At 42.2% G+C, this 18458-nt stretch overlaps 1 protein-coding gene across 8 annotated transcripts in view; it reads left to right on the forward strand.

Annotated features, from left to right (window-relative positions):
* Positions 1-17365, forward strand: part of Ammecr1l (AMMECR1 like) — a 25875-nt gene extending 8510 nt beyond the window's left edge. For 4 of the 8 annotated variants that reach the window (XM_031365212.1, XM_031365210.1, XM_031365208.1 and 1 more), the window contains 6 exons: positions 5601-6045; positions 8273-8383; positions 8677-8791; positions 9686-9776; positions 12486-12582; positions 14237-17365. In XM_031365212.1, coding sequence (XP_031221072.1) covers positions 5639-6045; positions 8273-8383; positions 8677-8791; positions 9686-9776; positions 12486-12582; positions 14237-14348 — 933 coding nt within the window. In that variant the 5' untranslated portion in view covers positions 5601-5638 and the 3' untranslated portion in view covers positions 14349-17365. Of the gene's footprint in view, positions 1-5600; positions 6046-8272; positions 8384-8676; positions 8844-9685; positions 9777-10517; positions 10589-12485; positions 12583-13632; positions 13761-14236 lie in introns of those variants that run through there. The other 4 variants (XM_031365209.1, XR_004117207.1, XR_004117205.1 and 1 more) reach the window with 4 other exon arrangements.
* The last annotated feature ends 1093 nt before the right edge of the window (positions 17366-18458 follow it).

An 18458-nucleotide genomic window follows, 5' to 3' on the forward strand; every position in this document is an offset into this window, starting at 1 on the left:
TGACAGTGTCTTTTGCTTTACAGAAGCTTTGCAACTTTATGAGGTCCCATTTGTCAATTCTTGATCTTCAAACATAAGCTATTGGCGTCCTCTTCAGGAAAATTTCCCCTTTGCCTATTTGCTGGAGGTTCTTCCCCACTTTCTTTTCTATTAGTTTCAATGTATCTGGTTTGATGTGGAGGTCCCTGTAGACTCTGAGGTGCCTGCTTTGGAATATGGTTAGAAGTACAACTTAAACAGAAAGATATTTTGTTTTGTATGTGTGGGTTGTTAATGCTTTTTGTTAAGAACTGTGTTACTATTCTATTGTGAGAAGAAATCATAATCAAAGCAACTCCTTTAAAAGAAAGTATTTGGAGCTGGTGAGGTGGCTCAGCCAGTAAGAGCACCAACTGCTCTTCTGAAGGTAGTGAGTTCAAATCCCAGCAACCTTCTGGTGGTCTGAAGACAGCTACAGTGTACTCATCTATAATAATAAATAAATCTTTTAAAAAATATTTGACTGGGGCTTACTTATAGTTATAAGAGGGTTAATTCATGAGCATCATGACACAGGAAGGCAGGCATCCCTGCTGAGAGCTTTCCTGATCCATAGGCAAGAGAAAGACACTGGGCCAAATGTCTTTAGAAACCACAAAGTCCACCCCCTACCTTCCAACAAGACCACACGTCCAAATAGTTCTAATTGGGACCCAAGCATTCAAAACTGAGCCTATGGGGCTATTCTCACTTAGACCACTAGTGTGTGTTGAGTGCTGTGTACTTGCAGACACCTTCAAAGGTCAGAGTTGTACTGGAATTAAACTTACAGGTGGTTGATGTGAGAGTTGGAAACCGAGCTTGGGTCCCGAAAGACTAACCAGTGCTATTAATTACTGAGCTATCCCTATAGTCCCTAAGAAAGAGAAAGTTTTAATACAATTGGCAGATAATTGTTAATGTTTGTATTGATGCTGATAACAGTTGGTGGCTGAAATGTTTTCTGACAGCACTCTGATTCATTATACTTTTTAAAAAATATTATTTTTATTTTTGTTTATACAAGTATACTGTAAGCCAGGTGGTGGCGCACGCCTTTAATCCCAGCGCTTGGGAGGCAGAGGCAGGTGGATTTCTGAGTTCCAGGCCAGCCTGGTCTACAGAGTGAGTTCCAGGACAGTCAGGGCTACACAGAGAAACCCTGTCTCAAACAAACAAACAAACAAACAAAAACAAAAACAAGAAAAAGAGTATACTGTAGTACATCAGATCCCATTACAGATGGTTGTGAGCCACTGTGTGGTTGTTGGGAATTGAACTCAGGACTTCTGGAAGAGCAGTCAGTGCTCTTAACCACTGAGCCATCTCTCCAGCCCTCATTATATATTTTTTACCTTCTAGCTTAATATTTGCTTATTTTGGCAGATAAGTAGTTAGGCTCCTTAAATTGTTCAAAAAGAAGGAAGTAAGCAATACACCTTAAATGAAAAAGTGATAGACTATGTATTAAACCTTGTCACATAGCCAAGCATAGGAGCCTATAATCCTAACATGGGAGGTTGAGAAGAGGATCAGGTGATCAAGGATAGATTGGCAGCATAAACTTTGTATCAGCAAACAAAACCAAAGGCCTGAAGAGATACACTGTTCTCACAGACTACCTAGGTTCAAAATTACCTCTAACTTTAGATTCAGGGCCTCTGATGCTCACCCTCAGCTGGCCTCTGCAAACACTTGAACTTGTACTGCCTTCTCCACATAACACAGTTAAAAATCTTTGGGGTGAAAAACTCAACATAACCAAAACAATAAAGAAAAGTGTTAGGAATTAGTTTCAGTATAAGAATGCCCCGTAGCCTCATTTGAATGCTTGAATGCTTATTTTTATTTACTTATTTGTTTTGTTTTGTTTTGTTTTGAGACAGGGTCTCATCGGGTAAGCCCTGGCTGTTCCGGAACTCACTATGTAGACCAGGCTGGCCTCAAACTCGAGATCTGCCTGTCTGTGCCATTTGCCTGTCTCTGCCTTCCAAGTGTTGGGATTAACATTTGACATGAACCACTATGCCAAGCCTAAAAACTCTTCCCAATGAAAGAATTCCTAAGTTCGAGGTGCTTAAGGGCAGACAGATTGATAACTAACTGGCCAACAACAGACAGACGTTACCCAGGGAGTTCTTTGGTCCTTACTCTCTAACTTAATATGTTAGACAGTATCTTTCACTGGACCTGAAGCTCACTGGTTGTTCAAGACTGGCTGCTAATCAGTGAGCTTCAAGATTATTGCGGCTGCCATGCACTCCAGTGCCTGGTGTGTGTGTGTGTGTGTGTGTGTGTGTGTGTGTGTGTGTGTGTGTGTGTGTGTGTGTGTGTGTGTGTGTGTGTGTGTGTGTGTGTGTGTGTGTATGTATGTATGTGTGCTCATGCGTGCGTATGTACTAAGCTGTCCTTACAACTCTCTAAGTTTTTCTTTTATGTGTATGGGTGTTTTGCCTACATGTATGTGTACAACATGTGCCCATGAAGGGCAGAAGATGGAGTTGTCTGACCTATATCTTAGAATAAGTAGAATACAGTGAGAATCTATTGTGTACTCAAGACAGGCACTACTGAGAGGAGAGAAAGTGTACAATTGCTTGGTTATGGTTGAGTATGTTGGCTTTGAGCCTGAGATCTTCATTTTCTTTTGTTGACAAGCTCCTTCAAACTGTTTTTAGTATGTCCTAGGTTGCACTGTGTTTCTTATGTTCTTAGAAAAAGGCACTAAATCCAGTGGGTATTATTGGCAAATGTTTTTCTGCCATGTGGCTTGGGAGAAGGTCCAGGTCTTTGGAGCCTGACAGATTGTGGGCCAACTCCTAGCTCTGCCACTTAGGTGTGACCTTGGAGGATTCCCATGCTTATTAATGCTGAGGCATATTCTCTTTGAAATGCTGGTGATTTGTTTGCCTTGCCAACATTGAGTAAAATCCTGAGTATGAAGTATTCTGAATGCATAGAACATGTCTAGGGGGGCAGGAGAGATGGCTCAGTAGTTAAGAGCACTGACTGCTCTTTTGGAGGTCTTGAGTTCAAATCCCAGTAACCATATGGTGGCTCACAATCACCCATAATAAGATCTGATGCCCTCTTCTAGTGTGTCTGCAGACAGCTACAGTATACTTACATATAATAAATAAATAAATAAATCTTAAAAAGAAAAAGAGCATGTCTAGGCCATCTTTGGGATTGTTCTCTAGGTAGTATTTTTATTAAAGGCCCTTGTGACTACTAAACTCATTAACTCTCCAGTGCAGTAACTCCAGAAAGCAATTACTTTTATTCTAGTTTTGAGGAAACTCAGAGATTAGTTTCAGATTAACTGTTTTTTTTTGTTGTTGTTTGTTTGGTTGGTTTGGTTTGGTTTGGTTTTTTCGAGACAGGGTTTCTCTGTATAGCCTTGGCTGTCCTGTAACTCACTCTGTAGACCAGGCTGGCCTTGAACTCAGAAATCCGCCTGCCTCTGCCTCCCAAGTGCTGGGATTAAAGGCTTGCGCCACCACCGCTTGGCCAGATTAACCAGTTTTGAACTCAGTCCACATAGCTCCCTAGAGGTGCTACCAGCCTTTTGGTTTGGTTTGTATCTAAGTATCTAAATTGGCCAACTCTTTGTGTGGAACAGGCAGGTGTCAGTAAGAGCTACCTGCCTTTGCGTCGGGAGTGCTGTGATCACAGGCGTGAGCTACCACTTTTAGGCAGCTTTTTGTATGTCTGGTCTAGCCCAGTGTGGCCTGGAGACCCAAGGGTGACTTTGAATTCCTGATCCTCCTGCCTTTACTTGCTGGGGGATGCTGGGGATGCTAGTTTATACAGCAGTCCTGGGAATGAAGCCTGTGTTAGGCAGTCTACTGATTGAGTCTTCCTAGCACTGGTAGCTTTTGTCTTTCATTTTGTTGTTTTGAGGCAGGGTCTTACTGTGTGTCACTGTATAGCCTGCAACTTGCTATGTTAATTTTAGTTTAATGTGTATGGATGATTTTTGTGGTTTAGTTTTTTTTTTGTTTTTTTTTTTTTAACCTGAATGGGAGTCTGTGTACTACATACATTCCTAGTGCCATAGAGGCTAAAAGAGGATATCAGATCCCTTGGAACTAGACACAAGAGAGCTGCTGTGTTTATTGCTCATTATAGCAAGAAAAGGGAACCAACCTAGTTGTCCAACAAGGGATTGGATAATGAAAATCTGTTACATATAGTAAAATAGAATATTTAGCTCTGAAGAAAAGTTAAATCATAAAACTTTGGAAAATGGATGAATATAGAATGTATAATATTAAGCAAGGTCACAATCCAGAAAGGAAGCAATTATGTACATATGGATATATCGGGCTATGTAGAAAGGAGACCAACAAAAGGTAAACACCAGGGACTGATGAAGGGTGAAATGCAAGTGGTTGACAGGTGAGTCAGGACAAAGGATGCAAAGCTTTGTTACTTTTAATTCTGCCATATATTTCCTCTTTTTTTGTGGTAACCAAGTTCTTAAAAATATATTACTGAAGCCAGCCAGTGATGGCACAGGCACAGGTAATCCCAGCACCCTGGAGATAGAGGCAGGAGGGTTTCTGCATTAGGATAGCTATGGCTACACGGAATGAAACATCTTCAAAAACTGAAAAATTTTTAATTAATGTACATAATAATATAAAATGTGTATCTAATGTACATATGTATAAATATTAATGAGTTGAGTGTGATGGCACATACCTTTATTCCCAGCACTTGAGGCAGAGGCTATGGACATAAAAAATTATTTATTTTATGTATATGAGTACACTGTAGCTGTACATATGGTTGTGAGATATCATGTGGTTGCTGGGATTTGAAATCAGGATCTTAACCAGTCAGTGCTCTTAACCGCTGAGCTATCTCTTCAGCCGTACATAAAAATTTTTTAAGTGAACCAGGACTATATAGAGAGAACGGGGCTCAAAAAAAATTAAGACAAAAAAAAAAACCAGTGATAAATATATTTGAAGCTCAGTTTTAGGATGGCTATTCTTCTGCTTCTGCCTCTTCCCAGGTACAGGGATTAAGGCTTGTACCACATTGCCTAGCTTATAAAGATGGTATCGAAATGCCCTCAACTAGTTGCATCCCATCTGCTCACTGGCCTTGATAATATTTTGGGATAGACAGCTAGCTGCTCATTGCCTGCCTCTCTCCATGGTGGCTAGAAACTTTATAGAAACTCTTTAGGAAAATATTAGAAGATTCCTGTCTAGGACTTGGGGTATCTGTCCTTTTTGACCATGTCACCTGGAGGTTCTGGTTAAAAAAAAAAAAATGACAGCTTTAAAAAAAAAAACTTTGCTTTTTTTTTTTTTTTTGAAAAATGAATTGCTTCATTTCTGCTAGGGAGAGGGGAGTCTCTTGTGCTATGAGTGTCAAGGTCAGAAGATAACTTGTAGTCAGTTCTGTCCTTCACAGGCCATCCGGACTGCTTGGCAGGCAACAAATGCCTTTACCCATTGAGCCATCTCACTGATCCTCAACAGCTCATAACTGATCCATACAAACCATCTTTGTTTGATCTTTGTTGATAAATCATTCCATTAATACTTACCCGTTCTCTTTTGTAGGGTTCTGCAGCACTCCAGATCACGAGCACCAAATCAGGATGGGAAAAAGACGTTGTGTCCCTCCCCTTGAGCCCAAGTTGGCAGCAGGCTGTTGTGGGGTCAAGAAGCCGAAACTATCTGGAAGTGGAACACACAGTCACGGAAACCAGTCCACAACTGTTCCTGGCTCAAGTTCAGGACCTCTTCAAAACCACCAGCATGTGGACAGCAGCAGTGGTCGGGAAAATGTATCGGACTTAACTCTGGGACCTGGAAACTCTCCTATTACACGAATGAATCCTGCACCTGGAGCCCTGAGCCCTCTCCCCCGGCCCAATGGAACTGCCAACACCACTAAGAACCTGGTGGTGACTGCGGAAATGTGCTGCTACTGCTTTGATGTACTCTACTGTCACCTCTATGGCTTTCCACAGCCAAGACTTCCTAGATTCACCAATGACCCCTAGTGAGTAAATTAGGATGGAACAATGTGGAGGGCATGGTAACATCTTTCTGAGGTTTCGGGCTGCCTAAAGGCTCTGCAAACCTTTGTTGTTGTTGTTGGTTGTGGTTATGTAACAGCATAGGGTAGGTAGAGAAGTCACGGGGGACCTCAATAATGTCCAAGTGAAATCCAAGCGAATGTGAATCGGAAATGTTTGAGGGTCAAGCAAGCTAGAGACTAGGAACTCATTCATTGGGAGCTGTGTTCATTTTTATGCATACGTATATAGGCATGTATGGGGAGAGCATGCATGTGTTTGTGCAAGTGGAGGCTCAAGGTTGATGTCTGGATCTGATTGCAGCAGGGTTGATCTAACCCAGAACTATCTAATCTCAGATATCGCTAATCTCAGGCAGTTTGGCCTGGGATCTCCTGTCTCTACCTTCTGAAGCCTGAATAATAAATGGCTCACCACACCCATTTATGTGAATTCTGAGGATCCAAATAATCCTAGTCTTCACATTTGAACCACAAAGCTCCTCTTTTTTTTTTTTTTTTTTTTTTTTTTTTGGTGTTTTGGTTTTTTTTTTCCCCAAGACAGGGTTTCTCTGTGTAGCCCTGGCTGTCCTGGATCTCACTCTGTAGACCAAGTTGGCCTCAAACTCAGAAATCTGCCTGCCTCTGCCTCCCAAGTGCTGGGATTAAAGGCCTGTGCCTCCACTGCCCAGCTACCACAAAGCTCTTTTAATCATTGAGCCATCTTCATCTTATTTAAGGAGTATTTTTATAAAAGATAAGATAAAGAAAGGCATGCCAATGTTTTCTTCAGAATTGGAGCTACTTCTGCACTGCCTTTGAAAAGCACTTCTGCTGCCAGGTGGTGCTGGTGTACATCTTTAATCCCAGCACTTGAGGCAGACACAGGTATCTGGATCGCTGAGTTTAGTGCAGCCTGGTCTACAAAGTGAGTTCCAGGACAGCCAGGGCGACACAGAGAGCTTTCCCTCTCTTGGGGGGGGGTGTTTTTGGATGTTTGTTTCCAGGGCATGCTTTGGTGGTGTTCATTCCTCGGGCCGACACTGCTGAGGGTTCTTCAGAACCTTGTGCAAAGCTGGGGAGTAGAAAGAAAAAGTCCTTGCCTTTGGGAGACTCATTTGAGTTGGCAAGCAGCTACACACATAAATGTAAGGGATGCTATCCCATAAGTGTTCTTGTAGGAAATGTGGAGAAAAATGTGTTGACTTTTTAGGGAATTTTACTTATTTTGAGACACAGTCTCTCTATGTAACTCTGACAGTCCTGCAGTTCACTGTGTAGATGGGAGGCCTGCATATGCCTCCCAGTGCTAAAGGCATGTGCCACCACACCTGGTGTGGGGTGCTATGATAGGAAAATCATAACAGAGCAGATGAGATTCAAGCTTGGTTAATATATAGGGGTGGTTGTATTCAGAGCGTTGTATGTTTTAACCTGTGGGTGGCTGAACTAGACTTTTCAAGTAGCTTTCACACACTAGCTCTGACTGATAAGGTGCAAGTATGTTATTGGAAGGAAACGAGAATAGGTGAGAGATCTGTCTGTTGAAATAAGATATAGGTAAGGGCTGGAAAGACAGCACCTTGAGTAAAGTGTTTATCATACAAGTGTAAGGATCTGACTTGAGTTCCTCAGAACCCACAGAAAAACAGACATGTTGCATGTTGCTTGTTTGTGTTCCCAGTACTTCACTGAGATGGGAGGTAAAGACGAGAGAGTGCATAGATGTTTGTCAAACTTAAGAGTATACAGCAAAGAACAGGAGACCCTATTCCTACTTTAAGCAATGTAGAAGACTTTGATCTCCACATGCATGCCTTGGAAAGAAACCAGATGTGGTGACACACCTTAACTCCAGCAGAGGCAGGAGGATCTTTTTAAGATTGAGGCCAGTTAGGGTTATCTAGTGAGACCCATCTCAGAGATGGGAGTGGAGGAGACTAGCTAACTTTGTGCATTTACTTTGTGTTTGAGAAGTTACTAATTCAGAAATCTAAATTGCAAGAGCAGTAGGAAAAGGGACATAGCTTCTCCTGGCACCTCTGGATACTTACTGTGTTTCTAGCCAGGGCTGAGCAAACTTCAGAAAATTCTTCGAGGGACTGGCAATTCAGAAAATCCTTTGGGCAATAACAAATGAATAGAAATGTATCTGTAATTAATCTATGGCTGGAGAATATGTTTTATGTTTTGGTTTTTGTTTTTGTTCTAGCCCTCTCTTTGTGACCTGGAAGACAGGGCGAGACAAGCGGCTTCGTGGCTGCATTGGGACCTTCTCAGCCATGAATCTTCATTCAGGACTCAGGGAATACACATTAACCAGGTAATGCCACAAATATGAGAAAATGTGCATAAATTAACTAGAATTGGAAATAGCTGTATACCCTCATGTCTTCAAAATGTTTAATAGAGTCTCGACAGTTGCTTTTTGTCGGCAGAGAAATGTAAGGACTGTAACCTGGTGAATTACCCATAATTTCCTGCAAAGACAGTTCATACTGACATTAGTGATAGAAGCTGGGAGATGCTGTCAGGACCTCGGGACTCAGCTATGTGGGCTCTGTGGCATGCAGTGTTGTCGGAGGCAGCCTCACTTATATTTTCTGTCCCCTCTAGTGCACTTAAGGACAGCCGATTCCCCCCCCTGACCCGAGAGGAGCTGCCCAAACTTTTCTGTTCTGTCTCCCTCCTTACTAACTTTGAAGATGCCACTGATTACCTGGACTGGGAGGTGAGAACAGCTGCATTTGGAACTCTGCATCTCTCGTTGCATTTGGGTTCGGGTTAGTACATGGTAATGTATCTCCTTTATTGAGAGAGGGTCTCAGAATGACAGAAAAGGTACTCTTTGCTATGAGGCAGGTGTGGTGACAGACACCTTTAATCCTAGCGCTCAGTGGATCTCTGTTAGTTTAAGACCAGCTTGGTTGAGTCAGGACTGCATAGTATGACCATGTCTGTCCCCCTACCCTAGAAAAAAAACCTCTGTATTTCTTTCCAGTCTAATGTAGTGTAGATTAAATAAGATCCACCTGATCTTTTCCCTATGTTTAAATACTGAGATGCCAGGTGTGGTGGTGCTTGCTTTTAATCCTATCACTCAGGAGCCAAAGGCAGATGGATCTCTCTGAGGCCAGCCTGGTCAGAAGCAAGGTCAGATAAACCCTGTCTTAAAGAAAGAACAAAACACTCCAGATATGTCTTTACAAAGTCCTGGAAAAAAGTTTATTAGAATTGAGATGATTTAGGTGTGGTGGTGTATCGCTTAGGAGACTGAATTTGAGGACAGCCTGGTCTACACAAGAAGCCCTGTCTTGAAAAGGAAAGGAAAGGAAACAGTTTGACATGTATATATAGAGTTTGGCTAGAAGTAAAATATTTAAACTCTTTAGGTATGCTATTTCAAGAATTTATTTCTGCAACCTTCATATTTTCAGAGGTGCAACTACACATATTTAACCTTCCCTTTGGTTTCTATGCTTTAGAATTAATTAGTCATGTAAAAAAATTCTTCTTTTCCCAGCCCTGGGTCAAGCAGCTCAGGAGACATGTTGATTTATATGTGGATGATGTCAATGTTGTTAGACTCAGAAAATGCCATGTACTTGGTCATATTTTTCTGTAGGTAGGGGTCCATGGGATTCGGATTGAATTCATCAATGAAAAAGGCATCAAACGCACAGCCACATATTTACCTGAGGTTGCTAAGGAACAAGGTGAGTTGGACAGATGGCCGCTGAACTGTGCAGCTCACAGCCATGCCAGTTAGAGGGCAGGAGAGAGAAGTGCTCAGCTCAACTGCCACCAAGAATGGATGGCCTTCTTCCTCTTAGTTCCTACCAGATTCCTGTAGGACAAAGGCAAACTGACATAAGACATTAGGAACTGGGGATGGGAGTGGGTGGGGGTGGAGGGGAGGAAAATAGCTTTCTTACTTCAATTATGGCTTCAAATGTTTCCTTCCAATGAACAGTTCTATTTCTTTGCTCCTTTAAGCTTCAGTGATTATCACAGCAAAGTCCCAGCAACTAGCTTGACAAATGTTTTATCTTTTGTTATAAAGAAAAGTGCTGCATTTTTAACTGAAATCTGTACACGGTGTTATATTTGGTAAAGTATAAACAAACATCTTTATTGCTTTTAAAGAGTTCAGTAGTTGCCAGATGTGGCAGCACATGACTTTAATCCCAGCACTAGGGGGGCACACACAGGGAAGATGTCTGTGAATTCAACACCAACCTGGTCTACAAAGGATTGGAAGGCCAGTCAGGGTTACATAGAGATACTCCAACAAACAAACAAACAAACAAAAAAACTCAATAGTTAATGAGTTCTAATAATGGGTACAGTAAAGGTAGGAAGTGGGTTGGGCACATTCTCTTTGAAAGAATATCTAGAATTCCTTTCTTGTACTTTCTGTGATATGTAACCCCATTTTCTTTCTTTCTTGGAATTAGTCTGGTTTTGAAAATAATATGTGAAACACAGTAATTGTTGGGTGTGAACCTGGAATAGAGAAAAATATCCAGTTAAGTATATTAATGAACTACTTATGTGGAAAGCGATCGCCTTGTTGGTTTTCATTGTGGTTGTGTTTAAACTTGTTCAAAAAGCAGTGTGTATGTAGCATAAAAAGGATTTTAAGAGTTAAGAGTTTTTAAGACATTTTGGTTAGGTCATAAATCCAATATGCTCCTGTTTAAAGAATACCAAACATAGTTTTTAGTAGAATTTTTAGAATTATAGCTCAGTTATATAATCAAATTGTTTCTCCCATTTTAAAGTTAAGAAAATTCAAAACCGGGAGGATGGGGTTTACTTTGATGTACTTATTTATTTTTTGCTTAAAATGTGTAATACTGAGGGGCTGAAGAGATTGTCCAGTGTTAAGAATGTGTGCTGCTCTTGCAGAGGACCACATTTTGGTTCCCAGCAACCACCTCAGATAGCTTACAATTGCTATCAACTCCAGCTCCAGGGACATCTAACCCCACTGCCATCCTTTGGCACCTGGACACATACCCACATAGAGGCACTCACAGAGAAAAATGTGACCATTATTTTTTTTTTAAGTGTAAGATTGAGGTGCACCCAGTGTGTCAAGTTCTGACATTCAGGAGGCTGAAATAAAAATCACTTTTTTAAGTTTGAGCATAAACTTGGGTACACACATTTCAAGACCATGTATCCAAAACAAACAAAACCAAAACAAACCAGCAAAGGATACTTAGCAATATTACAGACGTGAAGAGTTTCACATTAAGGAAATGATTCTCTTAACTGCTATCTGTTCCATCATACCAAGTATCAACCTTAAAGAAGGCAGTAAAAGCCCCATAATTTAAATTTCCCTCTTGGCTGGAGAGTGGCTTAGCAATTAAGAGTCCTTACTACTCTTCAAGAGAACTGAAGTTCCCAGTTACCAATTCCCAGTACTCAAGTCTGCAAGGCAATCCTTTGTTTCTGGCATCTGGAGTCTGCACTCTGGTCCACACAGCCAAACACACACACACACACACACACACACACACACACACACACCACACACAATTTTAAAAACCAATTCCCCTCTTTCTGTAGTGACACATGCCTGTAGTTAGTTCCATTGCACAGGAGGCTAAGAAATTACTTGGAGCTAGAAATTACTAGGTGCAGCTTAGAAAGATGGCTCAGTAGTTGAGCACTGGCTGCTGTTCCAAAGGACTTGGTTCAGTTCCCAGCACCCACGTGGCAGCTCACAATTGTCTGTAACTCCAGTTCCAGGGGATCTGACACCCTCAAACAGTCATACATACAGGTAAAACACCAATGCACATTAAAAAAAAATAGTAATAACAACAAAAACCAAAACCCAGATAGTGGTAGTAGCGCATGCCTTTAATCCCAGCATTTGCAAGGCAGAATGATCTCTGGTTTCTGGCCAGCCTGGTCTACAGAGTGAGTTCCTAGACAGCCAAGGCTACCCAGAGAAACCCTGTGTCAAATTAAAGCTAAACTAAACAGTAATTCTCACTGCTTTGCAGAAGACCTAGATTTCACTCCTGTCACCCATGCTGGGCTGCTCACCACCTGGAACTCCACTTTCAGTGGATCCTACATCTTCTGTCCACCCTCAACACACAATGCACTAGGCAATGTAGTGAGACCCTGCCTTTCTACAGAGCAGCCCTGGGGTACAGCAGAGCACGCGACTTGGGGTCAACATCATGGCACAATGACTTACACATGTGTGTCAGGGCCTTTGCTGCACTGTTAGTGAGGCTGATTAGCTTCCAGTGTGTGGGGTAGACCATGGCCCAGCACTTCCTTTTCCCCAGCACACTCTGTTTCTTGAATCCCATTTGTCTTCCTACACTGGTCATATTGGAGCATGTTCCCCCGTAACTTGACTGTGTGTTGACCCTTTTGTGGCTTGTTTTCCTCAGACTGGGATCAGATCCAGACAATAGACTCCTTGCTCAGGAAAGGTGGTTTTAAGGCTCCAATTACCAGTGAATTCAGAAAATCAATCAAACTCACAAGGTAAGCAGCTGCCCTATTCTCCTTGTTAGGTATTCTTAAATGGGAGTTGAATACAGGATCTGTGGTGGGAAGGAGAAAAAACATTATTTATACCCCTAAGCCAAAGGATTTGTGTGAGAGAGAGCTCTGAGGAGTGGAGAGACTCCCTCGCCATTCTTTGTTTCCATAGCCAGTCTAACAGGATTGAAACAGACCTGCTAAGGAGATTTAGGGGGAGGTTGGATTTAAAAAGTGAGGCTTCCAGGAGTCTAACTCCAGGGTCACTTAAAGGTGCTTCTTCCTTCACCATGCAGTCAGCTGGCAGAGAATAAAGGAGGCATAGTTCAAGGAGCCAGAGGATCCCATTGGGGGTAGTATTTCTAGGGCAAGCTGACTAGTTTTATGGAGCATGTACTAACTTGGGTCTATATCCTAGGCTCAGTTATGTATTAGCTATGTAACCTGGGAAGTTAGTTCATCTCCCTGAACTGTCTCCTGTCTGTAGGATGTGAGTTATAATTCCTTCAGGTTTTAAGGTAAGGTATAGTGTTTTCAGCCAAAGGCAACACTGGAGGTGTTCAGTGGATGTCAGTGTCCTAACCCTTTGTACTGATGATGTTTAACAGAGAAGTTAGCCTTGGAGGGCCTTTGCTATGACCCTCATCTACAAAATGCTGAGTCATCGTATGCTAGTGTCACAGGTCTGTTTGGAAGGTAACCCAGTGTTTTTGAATGCATTAAATTCCAAAAAATCAAGGGGCTGGGACTGAGGCTCAGTGGTAGAGCTTAATATCTGGCATGCTCAAGGCCCTGGGCTTCATCTCCAGCACAAAATATAACAATAGTAATAACAAAAACACTGCAAATACAAAGCATTATTACTATTACAATTTATTTGAACAGCCATTTCCCTGTCAAAATTCAGGAATAATCACCTTGCAGTGGAGGAGTGATTACAGTGGGAAAGAGATGGCTCTGGGTAAGGATTGTCACCCAGCTCCTGTGCTCTGTAGTAGGCTCCATAGGTTTGTAACACCCATGCTTTGCATCCTGACTCATGGCTCTTTCCAGAGCAAAGCCAAAGTGCTATGAATTCTGTTCTGATGACCCTGTGATATGGCATATTCATCTGGGGATTGAGACCTTCCTATAGCCAAGGATCCATTAACCTGCTTCATCAGAATTTGACCCAGAATTAGGTATCTATGCCCCTTTTAGTTATAACTTGTTTGTTGCTCTTCTACAAATTGAGGTTGCATTTCTGTCAAATTTATCTCATTTTTAACCTGAACGTAGATAACGCAGTTTACACTGGGTTTTGGTGAAGCCATCTTCTAATGTGTCACCCATTTAATTTAACTTTGGAACTCCTCATCCAGATCCTGGTAGCAGATTGCTTACCAGCAGCCTGTTGATAAGCATATGTAGCGTTTTGAAGTGGGATGTGCTGAGATACATTCTCAGGGGTGCACTGTGACTGTGCTTTCTCATCTTGTTCATTTGTAATAACAGCATCATTTTCTTGTGCCGTCTTTTCATTTTCTGTAAGTAAGATTGCTCTTGGTCTTCCATTTTATTCTTTGAAACTGTGGGATAAGCCTTTAGTTTCTCTACTGAGTAACTCTTGACCTGAGATATTTGGGGTTCTTAATACTTTGCCTGTTTCCTCATACAGGTATCGAAGTGAGAAGGTGACAATCAGTTATGCAGAGTATATTGCTTCTCGACAGCACTGTTTCCAGAATGGCACTCTTCATGCCCCGCCCCTCTACAATCATTACTCCTGACACAAGGCTACATGACCAGTCCCACCCCCCTGTGGCCACCAATGGCTATGACATCATTGGAGCAGATGCCTCCTCTTCCTGGTCCAGTTACTTCTATTACTGCACCATTTTATGATGCTAGCTTCCGTTGCCAAGTCTGCCTCCTGCTGACTGGAGGGTGTGGGGATACATTGAATGCAACAGAACATGAGGGGCCCAAGCCTTATATCAGCCTTTCCTCAATCTGGGGTTCTGTTGGATCAGGGCTCCCCAGTAACCAGTGAGAATGGCTGTGTGGGTTCAGAAGACCGTTGTCTGGTGATTTCCCACATGTGTTGGCCACACACTGAAAACTGGAATTGACTGTGATCCATGGAGGCTTCTTCTCCAATCCCCCACAGCCCACCACATCAATTAGGTGTACTCCCTGGCAGTCTGGGCAACGGAGACCAACATGAACCACTTTTAGGTTGTTTTAAATTCCTTTTTTTTAAACTTCCAGTTTATTGTGTACCAAGAGTTGATCCACAACCTCCATGCTTCATAAGTGAACACCATGTTAGGGTTGAATGTGGGCACCATGAGCCCCTGTGAGTCCTGGACAAGATTCTCGTACCAAGATCAGAAGTCCTGTGGATGACATTTCATTGTACAGTAAGCTGTGAAGGTTTTCATGCTTACCTGACTCAGTGGACGTTCTGGTACTCTTCCTGCATTGAGTCTCCTGGTGTTGAACAGAGCTCTGTGGCATAGCCTGCTGAGGAATGGAATGGAGATGCCTATAGAGGTCCCAATGTCATCATCGTAAGCAGGTGTGAAAAGAGATCTCTTCCTCACCACCCGGCTACCTCAACTCCTTTCTGGTAGCAGTGCCTATGTAGCTGCATCTAGGTTCTCAGAAGCACAGACATGTAAACAGGTGGTTGGGTTGGGCTTTAGGACATACTGTCACAGGAGAGCTTCCAGGGTCTCTGAGCTGGTTTTCTTCACAGGCAAACATCCTGAGGGACCTTTAAGTAGGGGAGTTCTTTTTTCTGATTTGCCTGCACAAGTAGGAAGACTTGATATATCAGTCCTCAATAGGACTCTAGAACAATGCTGTGTAATAAAACAAGGTGAACCTTTAACTTGCCTACTATACTGGGACTCTTCACCTCACCAGTGCAAATGTTCAAACTGTTCGTGTTGCTCATTTAAACTCTTGACATTCCCTCTCCCATCTTTACTCATTCCAAAATAACTGTTAGCAAATTCTTTTCACTTATTCGTTGGTAAAACGCATAGTACTAGGAAACTAGGGAGGTGCTTTGAAAGCTCTGTCTCAAAGGCACTGCACAGGCAACTCAAAGGAAACGGCCGGCTGGAAGAAAGGCTCCTGAGGATCACCACTGGTTCAGCACCGTTCATAGAGAGCTCCTGAGGCAGATGTGGCCTCAACTTGGTGAACATATGTTTTGATTTCTTTTTTAGGATTGATGTGGTGATGATGTGGCTTCCCAAAATGGGCAAATATTCAAGTCATAATATAAGTTTCTTATGCCAGGAATGGAGGAAGGGAAGTAGGGCTACTTCCTATGTGCTATTCTAAGTATCACTTCAAAGTTCCTGGGGGTTTTGTTTGTTTTGTTTTAAAACTGGGCAGAGAGGTACCAGGAGTGGTCCCAGACCTGGAATGGATGAGGGAAATGCTGATGATACTGGAATGCCCAGGGTGCACGCCCCTGATTGCCAGGTTGGGTTCCTTCACACACACAGGATCAAGGGGTCTCATGCTGTTGAGGGGAGGAAGGCTATGTTAGTGACATGTGACAGCAGGTGCTCTCAGGTGCCATGGATTGATGCAGGGTGCTCAGCTCTGGACTGAAGCACCCACTTCCAATTTGTAAAACAGTATTGATACATAGGGCTACACTCATTACTGTTCAAGCGTTCTATGTTGAGTTGTTTAATTTCTAAAGATTTAAAGCAAAATGCAAAAAAAAAAAAAAAAAAATGGTGCTAAACTTCACCCCTGAGCACTCTCAGTGAGACTGGTCATGCAAGCATCTACAGTGCCATTCTCCTCAAGCCTGTTTTTCTTGTAGAAATGTTGCCCTATCTTGTCTTCCCCAATGTATAGTATGTATTTTATTTTATTGAGGGTGGGGTAGAATACTTGCCATTTAAAAAAATGAACAGAAAGACTCAGAAAGGTGGGGTGGGGGAATCAGTAAACAAGAACCCCTCTGGCCAAGTCCGGCATCACACTGAAGTGGGCTCAATGGGCCCAGAGTGAAGAAGCCTTACTCCCTGCACATTCCCTCATGTTCCTATAGCAGTGCAGCAGTCCAAATGCTCAAGTTCCTCCTGCCTTGTCAAGGGGACTTGGAAATCAGGCAAGGAAAATTATTTGGCCCAAAAGAAATAGGCTCTATTGGTGTCAGTCCTGACCAGAGCATAGTCCTTCACAAGCTGAAGTACACAGTCTTGGTCATCTCATGGGAACATGTGGCAGATAGCTCTCAGGAAAAAGCAATTGTGGGTTGTCCACTTGGGGGCTTTGCATAGGGAGGTAATGCTCTGAATTAAAACTGAGCTGCCTTCTACACATTGACCAAAGCAGTGATAAGGGTGGCCAGTATGGGGCCAGTTGGTGGTAGTAGAAAGGGACCGTTTCCTGTCCTGGGTTTCCTTTAGCGATAGGCTGTGAGGTCCCCACTGCCCTCGGAGAATCAGCCAAACTGTTGGCTTGGTTTGGAATTTGTTTCATCCCTAGCTGTGAGTGCCTTTTGGTCTGGAAAGTTGGCTTGTCTCATCATACCCACAGCTAGGACATATACTCTGTAATTATGAATTGTCCTTGTTTCCCTGAGCTAAAAGCGAATGTCTTTGATCATTAGAGTTTGTTAGTGTTGGGTTGTTTCCACTGTGAGGTTCTTAAAATGTTTTTGCTTCATAATGTTAAAATAACTCGTTAGAAACCCTTTACACATGAAAAAGGGTTTGTAGTTGAGACATTACATATATTTTACTGTTTATAATAAATCATCTATACAAAAGTCTTGGGTGTTAATTTTAATATTTTGAGAAAAATCTGTTTCCTGTGCTGTGTTAACATCTACAATTTCACTAATGGTGTTACTTTCCATTGAGATTTCTGAAGCCTAGAAAACTATGTTCTTTGGGTGTTTATTTTGTTTCCCCGAAGAGATTGTATGGCCTTCACTGCAGAGACTTCAGACCAATTATTTGTATTACACTTGGTTGCCTCTTGGCTATATAACTTCTGAATACAGTCATCAGAGTCCTGAATGAAGTATTGTAGAGAATAAATCATAATGGACAAAAATTGTCTTCTGCCTCTTTGTAACCAGGTGACTTGAGTTATTGGAAACAGATTTTCAGTTATTTTGTTTGTTGATGGTCTGCCTCTGCCTCACAAGTGATGGGAATAAAGGGATGGGAAATAAACCAATCACAGTGATTACCTGTTAAAAAGATTCCAATGAGGTAGGTGTGATAGAGCCATCCTTCAGTTCCAACATGGGAGGGCTACACAGAGACTGTCTTAAAAAGCAAACCATCAAAAACTATAGGTGAGATGGCTCAGCAGATGAAGGAGGTTGCCACCAAATGACCTGAGTTTTAGCCTTGGGACATAGTATAGTTGCAGGAGAGAACCAAGCTGTCCTCTGCCTCTATACACGTGGTCTGGCATACATGCACGCACACAAAATAAGTGGCGTGATAAAAACTATCATTTGGGTTACCTATCATTTGGAATTAGAGGTGATTAAATATGTGGTATAAAGTTGTTCTTTATTCTCAGGTTAAATGGTGCTAATTCTTGGTGAAAGTAGGGGTGAATAAATAGTTTTTCCAAAACTGGCATGGTAGCTCATATCTGTAACCCCATGATTTGGGAGACAGGAAGATGGACAAGAGTTCAAAGCCAGGATGAACTACAAAATGAAAACTTATGCCCAAAATCCCCACCCCCACCCCAGAAAAAAAAAAAAAAAAAAAACCAAGCGGCGCATGCCTGTAATCTCTGGCAGAATGATTGCTGTGACTTTGGCTACAGAGTAAAGCAATAGTAATCATGTAGACTGGAGAAGTGGCTCAATGGTTAAGAGCATTTGTTTTTACTGG

The sequence above is a fragment of the Mastomys coucha genome, unplaced genomic scaffold (assembly GCF_008632895.1).
Source record: "Mastomys coucha isolate ucsf_1 unplaced genomic scaffold, UCSF_Mcou_1 pScaffold13, whole genome shotgun sequence".
Taxonomy (NCBI): Eukaryota; Metazoa; Chordata; class Mammalia; order Rodentia; family Muridae; genus Mastomys; species Mastomys coucha.